A 20,893-nucleotide genomic window follows, 5' to 3' on the forward strand; every position below is an offset into this window, starting at 1 on the left:
AGTAATAAACTCGACCAAGGTGGTAAAAACCCTGTACTTGGAAAACTACAGAATGATGAAAAACAGGATATAGGATGATATAAACAAGTGGGAGAATATACCGTGTTCATGGATTGGTAGAATCAACATCATTAAAATGTACATACTACCTAAAGCAATCTATAAATTCAATGCAACCCCTATTAAAATATCAGTGGTATATTTCACAGATCTAGAACAAACACTCCAAAATTTATAAGGAATTAAAAAAAGACACCAAATAGCTGCATCAATCTTGGGAAAGAAGAACAAAGATGAAGGAACTACAATGCCAGATATCAAGTTTTGCTACAATGCCACTATATGCAAAATAGCCTGGTAGTGGCACCAGAACAGCCATATGGGTCAATGTAACAGAATAGAGAACCCAGAAATTGACCCAAGCCATTACGCTGAGTTAATATTTGACAAAAGAGAGCATACAATGAAGTAACAATATTCTCTTCAATCAATAGTATTGGGAAATTGGGCAGGTACATGCAAAATAAATGAAATTAGATCACCAATTTACATCATACACAAGAATAAATTCAAAATGGATAAAAGGCTTTTTAAAAAATTTATTTATTTAATTAAAAAATATATATCTTTATTGATTTCCGAGGGGAAGGAAGAAGGAGGGAGGGAGGGAGGGAAGGAAGAGGGAGAGAGAGAAAGAGAGAGAGAGATCAATGATGAGAGAGAATCATTGATAGGCTGCCTCCTGTAAGCCACCTACTGGGGATTGAGCCCACAACCCAGGCATGTGCTCTTGACCAGAATCAAACCTGGGACCCTTCAGTCCACAGGCTGATGCTCTATTCACTGAGCAAAACTAGCCAGGGCTAAAAGACATAACTGTAGGTCATGAACACATAAAATCCAAGAAGTAACCATAGGCAGCAAAATCTCAGATATCTCTCATAGCAATATACATCTCCTGGGGCAAGGGATACTAAGAAGAAAATAAATATATGAGACTACATCAAAATAAAAGGCTTCTTCACAGCAAAAGAAAGCATCAATGAAATGAAAAGGGAACCCATTGCATGGGAGAACATATTTGCCAATGATACATCTGAAAAGGGGTTAATTTCCAAAATATATAAAGAACTCATATGACTTAACAAAAGAAAGACAAATAATCCAATTTAAAAATGGGCAAAGGACCTAAGTAGACACTTCTCCAAAGCAGACATACAGAAGAACAAGAGACATACAAAAAAATGCTCAAAGTCATTAATCATTGGAGAGATGCAAATTGAAACAATGAGATAACACCTCACACTGGTCAGAAAGGCTATTATCAACAAATCAACAAAGGACAAGCATTGGTGAGGATGTGGAGAAAAGGGTACCATAGTACACTGCTGGTGGGAATGCAGACTGGTTCAGCCACTGTGGAAAACAGTATGGAGTTTTCTCAAAAAAATTAAAAATGAAACTGCCATTTGACCCTTTAATTCCACTCCTAGGAATATATTCTAAGAAACCCAAAACACCAATCAGAAAGAATATACGCACCCCTGTGTTCATAGCAGTGCAATTTACAATACCTAAGATCTGGAAACAGGCCAAGTGTCCATCAGTAAATAAGTGGATAAAAAATCTGTGGTATATTTGCAACCATAGAATACTACACAGCTGTGAAAAAGAAAGCACTCTTACCATTTGCAACAGCATGGATGGACCTGGAGAGTAATATACTAAATAAAATATGCCAGTCAGAGAAAGATAAGTATCACATGATCTCACTCATATATGGAATGTAAGGAACAAAATAAACTGATGAAGAAAATAGATGCAGAGAAATAGAAATATGGAACAGACTAACATATTTCTGAGGAAAGGCAGGTTTGGGAGAGTTGTGGGGAGAGATTAACCGTGAAACCTATATGCATAGCCCGTGGATACACACAAATAGTGTGATGGAGGCCTGGGAGGGGCAGTGAGGGGTATTTCAATTGGAAAAAACAACAAAGGGGACATCTGTAATACATTTAACAATAAATATCCTATATAATAAAGAGCTACTATGCAAATGGTCATCACACCCTCACACCATCATGCCATAACAGCTCAGACACTCAACACTGGGGAGAGAGGAATGGGGACCAGCCAGGCACAAATGAGCTCTTGAGAGAGAAATGGAGACCAGCCATGCTGCGACCCTGGAGAGGGACAAGCTGCATGCCCTGCGGTCCTGGGCACCAGCAGCTGCGCCTGCGCCTGCGCCTGCAGCCCGAAAGAGGGACAATCCACACGCCCTGCAGTCCCTGCAGTCCCAGGCACCAGCAGCTGCATCTGCACCTGCGGCCCAGTAGAGGGACAAGCCAACTGCCCCACGGTCCCAGGCACCAGTGGCTACGTCTGCACCTGCAGTCCAGGATAGGGACAAGCCTCCCACCCCCCAGTCCCAGGTGCCTGCAGCTGCGGCCCAGGCAAAGCCAACCACCCACAGTCCCCTGGGCTGTGGCCAGCCCAGGAGATGCCGGCCCGGGGTCCTGAGTGCCTGTGGTTAGCCAGAGGAGGGAATCCTGGTTCCTGGGTGCTGGGCAAGGCAGAGGTAGTTAGGAGCAAACAGGGCAGCAGGGGAGCAGTTAGGGATGATCAGGCAGGCAGGGAGAGGTGGTTAGGGGCAATCAGACAGGCAGGCAGACAAGCAGTTAGGAGCGAGTGGTCCCAGATTGCGAGAGGCAGTCGGACATCTCCAAGAGGTCCCAGATTAGAGAGGGTACAGGCCGGGCTGAGGGCTCCCCATGTCCACAATTTTTGTGCACCAGGCCTCTAGGAAATTAAAAAATAATTAAAATCCTGGTGGTATTTAAATGTCTAATGATGTGTCATAGTTTTGTCAGGCAGGCTTTCAAGTCTGAAAAAGCATCTTACTCCTTCATTCTACATCGGCAGGCACTGAAATGTTTGGTCTCTGGGAAGGGGTTGGGCTAAGACATTTGTGAGCCTGTGATCCATGTTGCCTTTGCCTGGTGATAGCAGTTGAGGGCATGCACACACAGAGTTCAGAGAGTTTGGCCCAGAAATTGGCTAGAGAGCAAATGTACCTCTGAGAACTGCAGGGGAAAAAACTGAGCCAGAGGAATGCTGCCTGTTATCTCCTTTTCAAGTCTAATAACTATAGACATCACTCAGGGTTGCCTCGTGTATTAAAATCCTACCATATGCCTAACATTTTTTATGAGCACTACTGTGATATCAGTTCCTGATTCTGAGGTATTGTTACAGTTAGATTCAAAGGAAAGACATAATCAATTCCTAAAATGTTTAAAATGCAGGTTATAAGGACTAATTAAAATCAAGTGTTTTCTATCAACAATAGAAGTCACTTTTGAAATCTTCCAAAAAAAAAAAAAATAGAGAATAGACAATCTTAGGAGCTGGGGCAAAATTTATACATTATACATTTTTATGAGAATGTATATTTTAATATAAATGATTCAAAGTACTGATTATACTAATAGACTATAAGAATTATAGACTGACTTTGATATTCAAAAGTGGAATGCAACCAATAAGCATTGATACATAGTCATTATAAATATTGTAATGGTTAATGATGAACCCAACCCTTTCTGCTATACAGGAGAATGGTGTGTAGCATTCCTGCATATGGTCAGCCTTTCATACTGGGCATCCATGAGAGAATAAACAAAAACAATGATACTAGTGTTTCAAAAAAGAAAACTGCAGGCTCAAAATGGCACCACTAGTGCTAAAATCCCATGATATCAAACCTTGATTTCATACCTTCTTTAATTGCAATTTTAATCTCTCCTAGATATATAATATTAATCAACCAATCTAGAGTTTTCTGATTAGCACTAAAGATGTAATCAGTCATAGTGGCCCTTTCTGTCTCTTAGGGGGAAAATATCACATAATTTCACTTATATGTAATCTAAAGAACAAAATTAACTGATGAACAAAATAGGACCAGAGGTATGGATATATGGGACAGACTGACAGATCTCAGAGAGGAGGTGGATGGAGAGGAGGAGAAGAGATCAGTCAAATAATATATATACACATATGCATCATCCATGGACACAGACAATAATGTGGTGAAGGCCAGAGAGTATTACAGGTTGGGGCAGGTTGGAAGAAGGCAAAGGGAGGGAGAAAATGGGGGACATCTGTAATAGAGTCAACAATAAAAAGAGGAAATCTGTATGATAAAGCCCTTTCCTTTCCCTCTCTTCCCCCCAAAAAAAGATATCCTGTCCTAAAAATAACACTTCCTTTTTTTTTCTTTCTTTTTTTGCTAATCATTCCTTTGCCCCATCTTTCTTCCTATAACAACCTCCAATTTTGTACAACCCCTTAGAGTATCTCTGCTTGCTAGATGAGATTTTGTCCAACTGATTCATGATTTACTTATTGAAGCTAAGTCAATATTCAAATTTACTTCATTGATTTATGTTTTCTGACAATAGTAATAACTAATAATAATAGATAGTCATTCTTCATGGACAAATATACCTTGAAGTATCCTAAACTCTGGATTTGCTTTATTATGTTTCAACTTCACAGATAACTTATGAGGTAGGTATTATGATCCCTTTTCCCCCATTTTTATTAAATGTATTGAAGTGGCATTAGTTAATAAAATTATATAGCTTTCAGTTGTACAATTCTATAATACATCATTTGTATATTGTATTATGTGTTCACCACCCCAAGTCAATCATTTTATTTTTATAAACAAAATATATCTATCATAGTATAATTTATAATTGAAAACAAACTAAATATTCAATAATAGTGAAAGTGTTTAAGTAATTTATGGTATATCCAGAAGAAATTCTTGACTCCCATATGTAGTCATTAAAAATAAATTGGTTACAATTGAGATACTTGAGAAATGATGGTAGGTGTAAAAGACCCATGGCCAATTAAAATGATAGGAATACAAATTACTTTTTTTAATCCTTTTTTTAATCTTTATTTTTGAGAGTATTACAGATGTCCCCCATTTTCCCCCCATTACAACCCTCCACCTAGTTTCCACCCCATAGGTTATGCATATGTGCATATAAGTTTTTTGGTTAATCTCTTCCCACTTCTCACCCCCCTTCCCTCTGAAATTCCTACATCTGTGCCATGTTTCCATGCCTCTGGACCTATTTTGTTTAACAGTTTATTTTGTTCATTAGATTCCTCATATAAGTGAGATCATAATCAAATGATCCAATTTTAAAATAGAGAAAGCATAAACTCAAAGGATAATTTGTCTAACATCACATACCTGGCTTAGTAAAAATGACCATTTTTAGTGATTCAGATACAAAACAGAGAACAATATACATTTAATATTTTATTGTCTCCTCATAATAGATTATAAACTCTACATGGGCAGAGCCATGCCACCATGGAGCCCTAAGTGCTCTGCATGTTGCCTGGAATGTATTTTGTAAAATAAATGTTCAAAGAGTTAATGAAAGAAGAAATGAATGTATGAATGAAATGTATAAAAGTAATTTTTTGGTAAAAATATAAACGTATTTTAATATTAGGACTACAGGGAAATACAATCCTTAATGGCTATTTGTAATCTTCCTGCCACAGGAAGACAAAAACCAGGAAAAACCTGCTGGACACCAGGAATCAGACCATATAAGGAACTGAAACTGTCCTAAAGACACCTGATCACTCACTTGCATTCCAAACCCACCAACTCAGCTCCCAGACCCACTCACAACAGTAGCTTCCCGCCAGTGACTGCATATAAGGATGAAACTTCAGCTCATGGGTGCTGCCGTCAGGACTTTATATCTCCTTGGCTCAGTGCTGTGCAGCCCTTCCCTTTGGATATCCCATCCCCACCCACTTTCCTTAAATAAATTCAATTTTTCTTTATCCACCATCTGCCCACCTACCACCACCCACGTTAGCCTTTCATTTTGGTGGCCAATACGGGGATATCCAGATGGGAAGCCCTCCCTTTTTTTCCTCCCTCCCTTCCTCAACCCCTAAAGACTTTTTGTCTTGGATTCCAACACTGACCAAGGACTTCCAGACTCCCTAGCAGCTACAGGAGTGTCAGATCATCAGAACTTCTGATTTCTACTGATGGGTGAGTCACTTCATTTTGGGAACAGGATACTAGAGACCAAGACTCTCAGCTCCTCACAGGGCCACCATTTGTGGGCATGGATCAGCCACTTAAAAGGGATAAATAGGAGCATCCCCACTATTCCTTAGTAAACTGATGGTCAGAACCAGTGCTGGGATTCCCAGTGAAACCCTAATGTGACCCAACTGGCCGGAAAATGAGCTATTATCCCCTGAAAAGCTGGAATTGGCAATGCTGAGACTCATAGTCCCCAAAATACAATCCTACAAGGCTGCTTATAGAAGATTCCCATGACAGGCTACACTAGGCTTAGAACGAGCAAGATTGCACTAGACAGCTCACCAGTCAATCCTAGTAATTGAGGTGTTAGGGACAGAAATAGAATATTGGGGACCAGCTACAATTATCTATCCTATATAATAAAAGCCTCATATGCTAAGTGTCCGGTAGTGCCTTCAACCAATCAAAGTGTAATATGTTAATGATATGCTAAGACTGCTTGCTATGATGTGCACTGACCACCGGGGGCAGACGCTCCAACCAGTAGGTTAGCTTGCTGCTGGGGTACAGCAGATTGGGACTGAGCAAGACAGGCCAGACATGCCCTGGAGCCCTCCTGCTGTCCCTCCCCAGCTGGCCAACCTCCCACGTCCCTCCATGGCCCCAGTTGTGCACCAGTGGGGTACCTCAGCCTGGCTTGTGCCCTCTCGCAATCCGGAACCCCTCGGAGGAAGTTGGAGAGCCAGTTTTGGCCCGATCCTGCTGGCCAGACCGAGGGACCCCATTGGTGCATGAATTCGTGCACCAGACCCCTAGTATCCTATCTAATAATAGACAAACATGGTAATTGACCATACCTCCGCTATGCTTCCCATGGGCTAATCAGCAAGTTATGCAAATTAACTGCCAACAAAGATGGCAGCCGGCAGCCACGCAGCTGAAGTGAGCAGTAGGTATGCTTGCTCCAGTAATGGAGGAAGCCAAGGTTCCCAACCTGCCGAGGCCCAGCTCTGAGTTCCAGAAGCAACAATGTTTCAATTATAGAAGCTAAACAAACCCAGATACCTGCTTTCAGCCAGCCAAAGCCTCAGAGCTGGAGGCGGCTCTCAGCACCAGTGACAGCTATAGAAGGTAAATAAATCCCAGAAGAAAAAAAGAAAAAGAAAAAGAAAAGAGGCTGGGAGCTTCAGTCGTCTGCCAGCCTGAAAACGGTCCTCAGCCCCTCACCCAGACTGGCCAGGCACCCCAGTGCAGACCCCCACCCTGAAGAGGGTATGACCAGCTGCAAACAGCCATCAGCCTGTCATCCAGCTGGCCAGGAACCCAAGCAGGACCCCACCCTGATCCGGGACACCCTTCAGGGCAAACCAGCCGGCCCCCAACTGTGCACCAGGCCTCTATCCTATATAGTAAAAGGTAATATGCAAACTGACCCTAACAGCAGAAAGGCTGGGAATGACTGGTCACTATGACACACATTGACCACCAGGGGGCAGACACTCAATTCAGGAGCTGCCCTCTGGTGGTCAGTGCGCTCCCATATGGGGGAGCTCTGCTCAGCCACAAGACAGGCTGATGGCTGCCAGTACAGCGGTGGTGGAGGGAGTCTCTCCCGCCTCCTCAGCAGCCCTAAGGATGTCTGACTGAAGCTTAGGTCTGCTCCCTGTTGGCAAATGGACATCCCCCGAGGGCTGCCGGGCTGCCAGAGGGATGTCTGATTGCCATTTTATGCCCAATTCCCCGGGGAGCAGGCCTAAGCCAGCAAGTGGTCACCCCTGAGGGGTCCCAGACTGTGAGAGGGCACAGGCTGGGCTGAAGGAACCCCTACCTCCAAGTGCACAAATTTTTGTGCACCGGGCCTCTAGTCCTATCTAATAAAAGAGAAACATGGTAATTAGCTTACATCCGCTACCCTTCCCATTGGCTAATAAGCCAGATATGCAAATTAACTGCCAGCCAAGATGGCGGCCAGCAGCCAGGCAGCTTGAAACTAACATGAGGCTGCTTGCTTCAGTGACGGAGGAAACCAACGTTCCCCGCCTGCCTTGCCAGCCTCTGAGCTTGCAGTTTGAAACATTGGTACAAATATAGAAGCTAAACAAAACCCCAGAAACCTGCTTTCAGCGAGCCAGGATCTCAGAGCTGGAGTTGATACAGCATTTCAATTATAGAACACAAACAAACCAGATACCTGCTTTTAGCAGCTGAGGCCTCAGAGCTGGAGCCATAGCTAAAGCTGGCCCAGAATAAAAAAAGAAAAAAGAAAAAAAGGAGCAGTTGGGAGGTTCAGTCACCCGCCAGCCTGAAAACAGCCTTTAGCCCCTCACCCAGACTGGCCAGGCACCCCAGTGGGGACCCCCACCCTCAAGGGTGTGTGACCAGCTGCAAGCAGCCATCATCCCTGACCCAGGCTGGCCAGGCACCCCAGTGGGGACCCCCACCCTGATCCAGGACACCCTTCAGGGCAAACTAGCCAGCCCCCACCCATGCACCAGGCCTCTATCCTATATAGTAAAAGGGTAATATGCCTCCCAGCACCAGGATCAGCGGAGCCGCGAAGCCTCCAGGCACTGGGATCAGCGTGACATGGGGCAGCACCCAAACCCCCTGATCACCCTGTGGCTCTGTGTGTGACAGGGGGCGGGGCCACAACCTCAATATCTGCCCTGCTCTTTCATGACAGGGGAAGGCACCCCAGCCCCCTGATCAGCCTTGCTCTGTGCCTGATAGGGGGGAGCTCCTCAACCCCCTGATCGCCCTGGAGCTCTTTGTGTGACAGCGTGCAGCGCCCCAATCCTGATCGGCCTTGCTCTGTGTGTGACAGGGTGCGGCGCCCCAACCCTCCCCCCCCCCCCCGCCATGGGCCCTGCTCTGTGTGTGATGGGGTAGAGCCATAACCTCCCCATCAGCCCTACCCTGAGTGTGAGAGTGGCGGCGCCCCAACCCCCTGATCGGCCTTGCTCTGTGTGTGACAGGGTGAGGTGCCCCAACTCCCCTATCAGCCCTACTCTGTGAGTGACAGGGGGGAGCTCCCCAACCCCCTGATTGACCCTGCTCTGTGAGTGACAGGGGGTGGCGCCACAAGCTCCCCATCGACCCTGCCTTGAGTGTGACGGGGGCAGTGCCCCAACCCCCCAATCGGCCCTACCCTGAACGTGACTGAGGGTGGCATCACACCCTTCCAATCCACCTTGCTCTGTGCATGACAGGGGGCAGTGTCCCAACTCCCCAATTGGCCCTGCTCTGAGCCCGACCAAGGGCTGCACCTAGGAATTGGGCCTGCCTCCTGCCACCTGGGAGCAGGCCTAAGCCAGCAGGTCGTTATCTCCCGAGGGGTCCCAGACTGCGAGAGGGCACAGGCCGGGCTGAGGGACCCCCCCCTTCCCCCCCAAGTGCACAAATTTTTGTGCACCGGGCCTCTAGTATATATATAAAAGCCTAAGCCACAGAACAACCTAACACCAAATGACAAGTTGACCTGTCACTATGACACTCACTGACCACCAGGGGGCAGATGCTCAATGCAGGAGCTTCCCCCTGGTGGTCAGTGCCCTCCCATAGCAGGAGTGCCGCTCAGCTGACCACTGGGCATCAGACACCAGGATCATGGCTAGAAAGCGCAGCTGGGGCAGTGGGAGTTTTTCCCATCTCTACAGCAGTGCTACCAGGCAGCGGCAGCAGGAGCAGCAGGCTGGGATGAGCAGGAGCAGATTGGTGCTGTGCTCGGGCTCAGGCTTCTCCCCAGCCACTTGCCACTTTGCACACTACTACATGCCTCGGGGATGTCAGACTGCTGGTTTCAGCCTGATCCCCGCAGGCTGGCTGACATCCCCCGAGGGTTCCTGGATTGCAAGAGGGTGCAGGCCAGGCTGAGGGACCCCACCAGTGCATGAATTCATGCACCGGGCCTCTAGTAAGAAACATTAATCATGCTCTGTTAACCATGATGGTTCTGTTCTGACTAGAGAAAGCACATTGTAATCTGGCTGAGAGTGGTACATCTGGGACAAGGGAACTAACATCAGCATGCAGTCCATCCTTCTGTTCTGAGAACCGCCTATTATTATGGAAAGACAACCTCTTGGCTGAAACAATCTAGTCCTAGAGGCACCTGCTGTTTATAGCCTCCTTCCCCTATTATCGGTATTCTGGGCCTGGGGTGCCCGAAGGAGCCCGCCCTCTGTAACATCCCCCCTCCAGCTGCATGACTTGTAACCTGTAATGATTATCCAGTGCCACTTTCCCATGCCTGTAATTCCTACTTTCCCATGTAATCTTTGTCCTTTTACCCAACATAAGCAGCTGGCTTATGGTGGGTGCAAAACAGATTTTTTTTGTGGATGACCTGCTGCTCTCCCATACTGCTGGTATTTTTGGAATAAGCGCTCAAATATGATTCAACCCTGTCTCTGATTGATTGGCTCAAGTAGTGACAATTATTATTTACCAAAATAGTTTTATCTTGAAATTTTACATCTTACAAAAAAAGCAGGGTTCTCTGCAATTGTTTTGTGGTCAAGTCTATAACCATGTCTGAGTTTGCCATTTAGATATCATTATTGTTTTCTTCTGATGCATTTGCAAATATAATTAAGTCTTTGAAAAGATTGATAACAAGAACTGTGACTTACTCTAAGTTACAGGTTTATAATCAGGTCTTCTCTTTAAAGAAAGTAAAAATTTATAGAACCTGAAAGAATAATTGAATGTATCTGTCCAATTTTCCCAACACCATTTATTGAAGAGACTGTCTTGACTCCATTGTATGACCTTGCCTCCTTTGTCAAATATTAATTGAGCATAGTGGTTTTGGTCGATTTCTAGGTTCTCTATTCTATTCCGTTGGTTTATATGTCTGTTCTTGTGCCGGTACCAGGCAGTTTTGAGAACAGTGGATTTGTAACACAGCTTGATATCTGGTATTGAGGTCTCTCCTACTTTGTTCTTCTTTCTCAGGATTGCTGTGGCTATTCGGGGTCTTTTTTTATTCCAGATGAATTTTTGGAGGGTTCATTCTAGGGCTGTGAAATATGCTGTTGGTACTAGCCCACCAACTTACACCATATACAAAAATATACTCAAAATGGATAAAGGACTTAAACATAAGATGGGAAACCATAACAATATTAGAGGAATCCACAGGCAGCAAAATCTCAGACATATGCCGAAGCAATATCTTCACCGATACAGCTCCTAGGGCAATGGAAACTAAAGAGAAAATAAACAAATGGGACTACATCAAAATAAAAAAAGCTTCCATACAGCAAAAGAAACCATCAACAAAAAAAGAAAGCCCACTGCATGGGAGAACACATTTGCCAATGTTATCACCGATAAAGGTTTAATCTCAACATTTACAGGAAACTCATACAACTTAACAAAAAGAAGATAACCCAATCAAAAAAGGGGCAAAGGACCTAAATAGACACTTTCCAAAAGAGGACATAAAGACAGCCAAGAGACATATGAAAACATGCTCAAAGTCACTAATCATCCAAGAGATGCAAATCAAAATGACAATGAGATACCATCTCACACCTGTCAGAATGGCTATCATCAACAAATCAACAAATGACAGGTTCTGGCAAGATGCGGAGAAAAAGGAACCGTCTTGCACTGCTGGTGGGAATGCAGACTGGTGCAGCCACTGTGGAGAACAGTATGGAGTTTCCTCAAAAAACTAAAAGTGAAATTCCCATTTGACCCAGTGATACAACTTCTAGGAATATATTTCAAGAAACTAGAAACACCAATCAGAAAGGATATAATCACCCCTATGTTCATAGCGGTACAATTCACCATAGCTAAGATTTGGAAACAGCCTAAGCGCCCATCAGCAGATGAGTGGATTAAAAACTGGTACATCTACACAATGGAATATTGTGCTATGGTAAAATAGAACGAATTCTTACCATTTGCAACAGCATGGATGGAACTGGAGAGCATTATGCTAAGGGAAATAAGCCAGTCAGAGAAAGATAAATATCACATGATCTCACTCATTTGTGGAATATAATTAACAACATAAACTGATGAACAAAAACAGATCCAGAGACAGAGAAGCATCGATCAGACTGTCAAACCTCAGAGGGAAGGTAGGGGAGGGCGGTGGTAAGGGGGAGAGATCAGCCAAACGACTTGTATGCATGCATATAAGCCTAACCAATGGACACAGACACCAGGGGAGTGAGAGCATGAGTGGGGGGTAGTGAGAGGATAATGGGGGGATAAAGACACATATATAATACCTTAATCAATAAAGAAATAAAAGAATAATTGAAAACATGAAATATTAGCAAATTGCCTGACCGGCCTGGGTCAGTGAGCATCAACCTATAAACCAGGAGGTCATGGTTTGATTCCCCGGTCAGGGCACATGCCTGGATTGTGGGCTGGATCCCCAGTGTGGGGCATGCAGGAGACAGCCAATTGATGATTCTCTCTCATCATTGATGGTTCTGTCTCTGTCTCCCTCTTCCTTCCTCTCTGAAATCAATAGAAATGTATTAAAAATATAAATATCTTTAAAAGATTAACACTAGCAAGTAATCAGGACAAACAAAAGATTAGTTATATGAAAATCTGTGTTCCAAATATAAGAAAATTTGTTTTTATTTCCCTAGAAAAATTTGGTAAATTATACCTTCTTAAGCAATATTAAAGCCTTTTTATTTTTCTTTCTACTAATCCCTCCAAAATTTGGCAATTTTTAATGAGTGAGTTATGGCAACATAGCTCTTTGCATGAATTCAATAAGACCAGTTTCCAATTATCCAAGACTTTGACTGGAATGTCATGTCTGAGAGAGATGTGCCTGGTCTCGGGATGTCACCAAAAAGTCTTAAAGTGTGAAGATTGATTATGAAGCCAATATGGGCCCCTTGGAGAAAGCCTGGTATCTTGTTTGGTCACATGGTTCATGATAGTCTTTCCAGGTAAGGAATGAGGTTGCTTTCCTGGGAGATGGCAAGGAAAGAACCTCACGACATCTTTGGGGACCTCAATAACTTGAGGAATTCACCCAAGTCTACAGGTATTGCAGGAAAACCTGATGGCAGCTAGGCCACTCAGATTATTTGTCCTGACGGGCTAATTAAGGCTCAGTCTTGAAATTCCAGCACAGCAGATTTTTTTAAAAGCCTATATGATCAATTGTTATTCTTATTATGTTCATGCAAACAATCAGGCCAAATTGAAACTAGACTTACTACAGTAAATAAATTGGTCTTTATTTGCCTCTTTAACAAAAATGAGAGTAATTTTAGGGGGAAAATTCTCCATATACATAGTTTTAAATGTTAGACTCTAATCCAGTTCTTCAAAGTTTTATTTTTTCACCTATGAGCTAAACTAAACTAGATCCTAAATTTTTATCTAGTTTTCTTAAGTATTTGACTACAACCATCCAAACTAATACTTCATTTTTTATCATCCTTTACTTGTAATTATTAACAACCAGTACTTTTTCCTTTTATCAGATTATTTATCATAATTATTGTCATTCTAGGTTTTCCTCCAGTGATACTGAAATTTATAAAACAATTTTTCTCCACTGAGGTACAAACCCTATTTTTATTCAGGAAATACCACCCCTATACACAATTACAACTTCCTTTTGTGCCCAGGCCTCATCATCCCTCTGACAGAGAGCAAGGATCTTTTGGCTCAGACGGAAAACATCACTTCCTTTCAGCAGGAAACAACTACAGAAGAGATCCTATGCCCTTTTTCTATGAAAGAATTCAGTCCCAAAAATCCTTGAGGGGTGTAATGTTAAACAGATATGAGCTGAGCAAGTATGATAGGCCAGGTACAGAAGGTCACGGGTGCCTAGTAAGGGACAATTGTAGGGACCTTGCCCTTAGAGTGGCCTCTCCTCCCCTAGCATATTGCTGGTTATACAGTTAGGCCTTCTGACCTTTTGTCCCTAGAGATATCATCTAGGCCTCAGGAAAGGTTTGGAAAATTAACCATGCCCTAAAAAAATAATATAGCCAAATTATGTCAGGAGACTCATCTGGATTAGAATTAGGTGTTGCCAATATTCCTGCTCAGGATTAGAGTAGCTCCCTGAAGTGGGATTGGTTTGAGAACCTACGAAATAATATATGGGAGGCCCTTTCAGGATGCTATAGGTACAGATGTATATGTAGATATGATGTTAAAATTAAGAATTATATGCGGCATCTTTATCAAATAGTGACTTTATTAATAATTTAGCATGTGCTAGGAATTTTTCTGTCACAGGTATGCTACATTCCTTCTTAGCAGGAGACAGAGTTCTACTCAAAACATGGAAAACCAGATCACCAGACAATCAACATGGATGGGATCCTGGGATGTGCTTCTCACTATTCCAACTGCTCTGGAGCGGTCAGGGATAAAGCCCTAGATCCATTATACCAGGTGAAGAGGGTGCCAGAAGGGGAAGAATGGGTAACCAAACCCAAGAAACACCTCAAGGTCATCTTTAGAAGACAAAATTTACTATAATCATGCTCTTGACCAATGCTGGTTTGGCTGAAGAATTCATTCCATTCAGAAGGAAGATACAAAAATATTTGGGTGAACTTAGCAAAAAATGTTCTTAATATCTCTGACTTTTGCCTTTTAGGGGGAACATAAGTAGAACAGACCTTTACATCCTGTGTAGTAGGAGTTGGGACACCTATTGCTAATATATAGAATTATACTCATTTTATTCATTTTGGGAAGAAAGTCACATACCGGAACCTTTATGCATTGGGACCCATTGTCCAGAAAAAGGATGAAGGCATATTTTCTCTCAATATTGCTGCAGTAGCTCCCTGTGACAAATGTCTGACTTTTACCAGTTGTTCTAATTTTGTCTTATAGTATCTAATAACTAAAACATGAATTGTCCTGATAATTTCACCCTCCCTTATAATAATGGACATACTAAACCACTGGCTGGTTGGTTTCTGATATGTGGGGAATTGTTTATTCATATATCCCTGCCAACAGCACCAGGAGGCCTTGTTCCTTAGGAATACTGACAGAAGATAGAGACTTTCACCCAGATTCCATAAGAATAATTACTAACAAATAGAAAGAGTAGGGAACTACTAGTACTATATGGCAATACAATCCTTAATAGCCATTTGTAAATTTCCTGCCATCAGAGGACAAAGACCAGGAAAAACTTGCTGAACACCAGGACTCAGACCATATAAGAAATTGAAACTGTTCTAAAGACCTGATCGCATATCTGCATTCCATCCAAATTCCAAGTCCACAAACTCAGCTCCCTGACCCACTAATGACAAGAGCTTCCTGCTAGTGACTGCATATAAGATAAAACTCCAGCTCTTGGGTGCTGCCGTCACGGACTCTATATCACCTTCGCTCAGTGCTGTGCATCTCTTCCCTTTGGATATCCCATCCTCCATCCCCTTTCCAAAATAAATTACATTTTTCTTTATCCACCCTCTGAGATGGCTATTTAGCCTGTCTGCATATCACCATGTTAACCTTTCAGTTAATATATAAGAAATTAATATTAATTTTTTTTGTCTTGGACAACTCTTTATTTTAATACTAGAGGCCCGGTGCACAAAATTCATGCATGGGGGGAGGGGGGTGGTCTCTCAGCCCGGCTTGCACCCTCTCCAATACAGGACCCCTCGGGGGATGTCTGACTGCCAGTTTAGGCCTGATCCCACAGTCAGACATCCCTCTCACAATCCAGGACCACTGGCTCCTAATTGCTCACCTCCTGCCTGCCTGCCTGATCGCCCCTCACCATTCTGCCTGCCTGCCTGATCACCCCTAACCACCTCTGCCTGACTGCCTGATCACCCTTAACCTTTCTGCCTGCCTGCCTGATTGCCCCTAACTGCCTCTGCCTGCCTGCCTGATCATCTCTAACCATTTCTGCCTGACTGCCTGATCACCCCTATGCTGGAAGCTATCCATTGTCTGCACTATCAGGAAAGTGTAAACAAGGAACCCAGAAGGCTGATGGACCTTGAGCTTTGGCAAGGGCAAAAGCTATGCATCGATTGTTTATTTGAGACAATAGTGGCTCAAGTAATTTCCTGACCTAATAGTCTCAAAGTGAATCTTTACTAATATTTACTGACCTCCAAAATCTATAAGGAATTCATACAACTTAACAAAAGGAAGATAAACAATCTAATTAAAAAAAGGGCAAAGGTCCTTAATAGACACTTCTCCAAAATGGACATACAGAAGGGCAAAAGTCATATGAAAAAATGCTCAAAGTCATTAATCATTCTAGAGATGCAAATCAAAATGACAACGAGGTACCACCTCACACTTGTTAGAATGGCTATCTTCAACAAATCAACAAATGACAAGTATTGGTGAGGATGTGGAGAAAAGGGAACCCTTGTACACTGCTGTTGGGAATGCGAACTAGTGCAGCCTCGGTGGAAAAAAGTTTGGAGTTTCCTCTTAACCTCTTATTGCTGAACAATCAAGAAACTAAGCCAAACATGAGAAAGGTTTTAGTACTTTTATCTGCTGTTGGAGCAAAGGCTTTTTCTTTATTAATAATTTCTAATAATGTATTTTATTAATATAACACCTTATAATTCACTAAGAGTCTTCAAATATATCCAAACATTTTACACTTTCTATAAATCTGTGAGAGACACCTTTTATATGTATAAACACATGTATAATCAAATATTATAAATATGAAGTCCATTAAGTAGATGAGAAAACAGAAGCTTGGAGAAAGATGCATGACAACCTAAAGTAACAAGAATTACACATGAGAGTACCAAAAAGATCAGTCTGAAAAATTTAAAATTTATTCATTTGTTGCATTATGCCAAAGTAAATATGTTCATTTAACAGATACTAAACCATCACCAATTACAAAATCATTTATCACTCTTCAATGTATTTCATAATTATCAATCTGACAAATAAATATCAATCAAATAATAAACATCATCCACATAACAGTTAAATAGAAAATACTCATACACAGAGGGGATAAATGATAATGGAAAAGATTAAATAAATAAATAAATAAATAAATAAATAAATAGAATCCTCATACCTAATTTTGGAGTAACATTTTCCTGCACTGTGATTAAAATTATGATGTTTTGATGGGTAAATTCTGGCAACACTCACCTCTTTTTGACGGTACTTAATGGCCAATTTTAGTCTTGCAAGATCATTTCCACTTTGATCTTCTATGAGGCTATTATCATCTCGGTAATTAAGTATGATTTCTAGTTCTCTGGAGCTTCTTGTCTGATCCAGTAGGTCCTTAGCAAACTGTTTGCACTGTTGTGAAAGTTCCTCATACTCAGACTTGAATTCATTTTCCACCTTGCTCAATTCCTGAAGCTCCCAACTTAGTTGAAAGGCTGTGAGAAAAGGATCTTCACTTGACAGTGCAATGAGAGAAGGGCTAGCCAAGGCCTTGTAGATATTGAGTCTGGAGCGTGAGTGGCGAAGGCTGTCCACATCTGAACTGGAGACACATTCAACACAGTTACAGCGGACCTCATGGAGTCTGGGCACCGAGACTCCTTTCTGAACTAAAAGTTTTATTATCTCATAATTATTTGTGTGGGCTGCCAAGATGATTGGTGTAATGTCCGGAGTGAATTCAGAGAACTGCTTATCAAGGAGTATGGGAGGTACCTAGGAAAAAGAGGAAAGCAGATTTAATGAATATTTATTCATTTGTTCAAGCCTGTGAATTTCAGACAGCATGTCATAGAATGTTGAAAAGAGTTCATAAATCTTTTGCCTGTTTTATGTGGAGGGATATAGCTGTTTTTCCAAAAAATCAAGAGGGAATTACAGAAAAATAACTTTCCTATATAATGACACGTTATTCTTTCTTTAATCTGAATTACAACATTTTAGGAATCTTAAATAAGTGGCTATAACCAAACTCGCTATTTGGTTACAGCCCTTCTTGCTTCCAACTTAGTTTCTGACTGACAATCTTTGCTTTTCTTTCCCAGATGATGATTTCCTAAATAATTAAGAAATACATTAAAAATAGTTAATTATTTGTTTTAAAACAAATTTTCTCTATAATAAAAGTATTTTAATTCTTCAGTGTGTGTGTGTGTGTGTGTGTGTGTGTGTGTGTGTGTGTGTGTGTTTTATCTTCTGAATTCCTAACATCCAACCAATGATTAAAGATGGCAGCAGACATAGGAGGTCTAGCCTCATGTTTTCTATTTTCATCTATTCCTCTATGGTACATTTTCCAGAGGACAAGATATGCTACATTGCAAATACCATTGTTTTATTAAAAACTAGTGGCCTGGTGTATGAAATTCATGCATGGGGGGACGGGGGTCCCTCAGCCTAGCCTGCACCCTCTCGCAATCTGGGACCTCTGGCTCCTAACTTCTCACCTGCCTGCCAGCCTGTTCTCCCTAATTCCTCTCAGATGTAAACATTCTGACATCACCCACTTGTTTTTTTTTCTCCACTGATGACAATTTATTATAATCTGTTGGCAGCAAAGATAGATATTAGTTACCAGAACTATGTCTTCATAGAAGTGGACAGTATGTAGCCATTCTATGGGGAACTGTGTGCACTTGCTGGCCTGATCCCCGTAATTGCTCTCCCCTGCCAACCTGATTGTCCTAACTGCTCGTCCCTGCTGGCCTTATTGCCCTAACCGCCTCTGCCTCGGCCCCGCCACCATGGCTTTGTCCGAAAGGACATCTGGAAAGTCGTCCAGAAGTTGTTATCATATTACCCTTTTATTAGTATAGATTAATTTCAGAGAGGGAGGGAAATAGAAACCTCAATGATGAGAGAGAATCATTGATTGGCTGCCTCCTGCACGCCCCACATTGGGGATCAAGCCCACAACCCAGGCATGTGCTCTGACCAGGAATTGAATTCCGGGCCCTTCAGTCCTCAGGCGGAGGCTCTATCCACTGAGCAACACTGGCCAGGGCTACACTTTCCCTTTCCGCTGGGATGTGTTCTGTCTGCTGGAGCTGAAACATTGAAGCTGTCTCACTGGGGCAGTGTGGTGCACTGGACAGCTCAGGGCCGAGTGGAGTGCAGTGGGTTGGACTAGGTGAAGCCCCCTGAAAGCTGGAGAGGGACCTTGTTTAACAGCCACACTGTTTCATGGCTGTGCTGCCTTGCAGTTGAGTGGCCACACTGTTGGGCTGTGCCACAGTCAGCGGGAGTTTACATAACTGAACTGTCTGTACGGATAGCTTCCTCCTCACCACACCCCCAAGCTGGGTGTTCCTCTTAAAGTTGAAGTGACACCAACCACCCTTGGTTGGTAGCCCAATCAACCCCCTTGGAAAGAGAAGTGAGGAATCCTGATTTTAGGTGAATGCTCCAATTTCTTAAGTTGGCAACTAATGCGAACTTTAGATGTTTGGGTCAAGCCAGAGAGGCTGTCAGGCCTAGTGTCCAGGCCACTGGGAAGCCCTGGGCTCAGCCCAGCTGTAAAGGGACCCTAGGCGTCTGGGCAGGTGAAGGGGTTGGGGGGGCGCTTGGGTAATTCTGACATCACCCACTTGTTTTTTTTTTTCTCCACTGATGACAATTTATTATAATCTGTTGGCAGCAAAGATAGATATTAGTTACCAGAACTATGTCTTCATAGAAGTGGACAGTATGTAGCCATTCTATGGGGAACTGTGTGCACTTAAGCATCAGCATGATCTTTCAATTTGTTTTTTGTTGTTGTTGTTGTTGTTAATGAAAATAAGCTTTATTACATAAAGTAATAAATACATACAAGATGCAAACAGTATTAGTCACTTTCTTCCAGATGTTTGGATCCACTGATGGGAAAGGCGGAACTGAAATCTACATACATCCTTAGGGGAAATTTCAGGGGTCCTTGTCAGGAAAAGTTCCATAAGATGCTCTTTCTTCTGTATTTATAACTTGTGCATTTTAAAGATCAACTTCAAAGTACTAATATTCATGCAAATGCTTAAGCAAAAAAAAAAAGTTACATTGAGCAGAATTTATACTGTGTGGCGAACAGGCATTGGCTACTAAAGCGCTGCCTCAGGACTCACTGAAACAAACCCTCAGAGTTGGATCAGCTCAGAAGAGAGACATAAAGAACCATGTGAGGAACAGAAATATATCCCGAAGTGAAACACCGGTATCTGCAAGGCCAACTACAGTTTGCTGTGATAGGCAACTGACACGCATCATGTAAATCAATGCTTTAAAAAAACACACAAAATGCCCTGGGTAGTTCCTAACTAATATGTAAATCTAATAACTGCAAAAATCTCTTCTCCATCTTAGCGATGGGAGGTTCAGAGCCTGATGAACCACGGGAGGGACACGGGGAGGAGAAACCAAGTTGTTACCATTTTGAAACCAAGTTTCATCTGAAGGGGGGCAGGGGCAATGAGCTGTCACTTCTTGGAAGAAGATGGAAAGCTTTTCACGCTGACTCAGGGGCTAAGACCTGGTGTTCCGCTCCATCTCGGCCAAGTACTCCCGAATCAGCCCTGTCGTGTGGCTGATGCCTCGTTTCAGTCTCTCCATCGCGCTCTTGCTGCCCGTGTACGTGGGTCTGACCTCCTTCCCCAGCTCTATGATAATTGCCAACAGCTCAGCATATTTTCTCTGGGAACCTGGCTGTTCTCTGTTCCCTACGTGTAGCCTAGAGATGGTGGTCCTAGTCACTCAGCAGCTGGCGGTACTGGGAGGACGTTGCCATGTTGGTGGAAGGCAGGTGGACGCTCCCAGTGGTGTTGAGGGAAGCGGTGGGCATGTGTGTGGTCAAGTTCGGTTCGTAAGACATTCCCCCCC

At 42.9% G+C, this 20,893-nt stretch overlaps 1 protein-coding gene and 1 pseudogene across 1 annotated transcript; both read right to left on the minus strand.

The window, feature by feature from the left end:
* Positions 1-16,801: 16,801 nt before the first annotated feature.
* LOC118650519 (short transient receptor potential channel 4-like) lies at positions 16,802-19,774 on the minus strand. The gene is made up of 3 exons (XM_036298937.1): positions 19,700-19,774; positions 17,163-17,758; positions 16,802-16,847 (listed from the first exon to the last, which is right to left on the minus strand). Exons 1-3 carry the CDS (start codon positions 19,772-19,774, stop codon positions 16,802-16,804), a joined length of 717 nt encoding a protein of 238 aa, XP_036154830.1.
* A 765-nt stretch (positions 19,775-20,539) lies between these two features.
* On the minus strand, positions 20,540-20,885 carry LOC118651858 (annotated as a pseudogene).
* Positions 20,886-20,893: the final 8 nt, after the last annotated feature.

This window comes from Myotis myotis, unplaced genomic scaffold (genome assembly GCF_014108235.1).
Source record: "Myotis myotis isolate mMyoMyo1 unplaced genomic scaffold, mMyoMyo1.p scaffold_m19_p_3, whole genome shotgun sequence".
NCBI lineage: Eukaryota > Metazoa > Chordata > Mammalia > Chiroptera > Vespertilionidae > Myotis > Myotis myotis.

Bases quoted from the DNA above. Each gene is read 5' to 3' on its own strand.
- LOC118650519 (XM_036298937.1), bottom strand. From the start codon at position 19,774: ATGCTGATGCTTAAGTGCACACAGTTCCCCATAGAATGGCTACATACT. The intron at 17,759-19,699 runs GTAACTAATATC...TCTTTTTCCTAG, and splicing joins TCTATGAAGACATAGTTCTG to GTACCTCCCATACTCCTTGA. The intron at 16,848-17,162 runs GTATGAGGATTC...TTGTTACTTTAG, and splicing joins AAATGTTACTCCAAAATTAG to GTTGTCATGCATCTTTCTCC.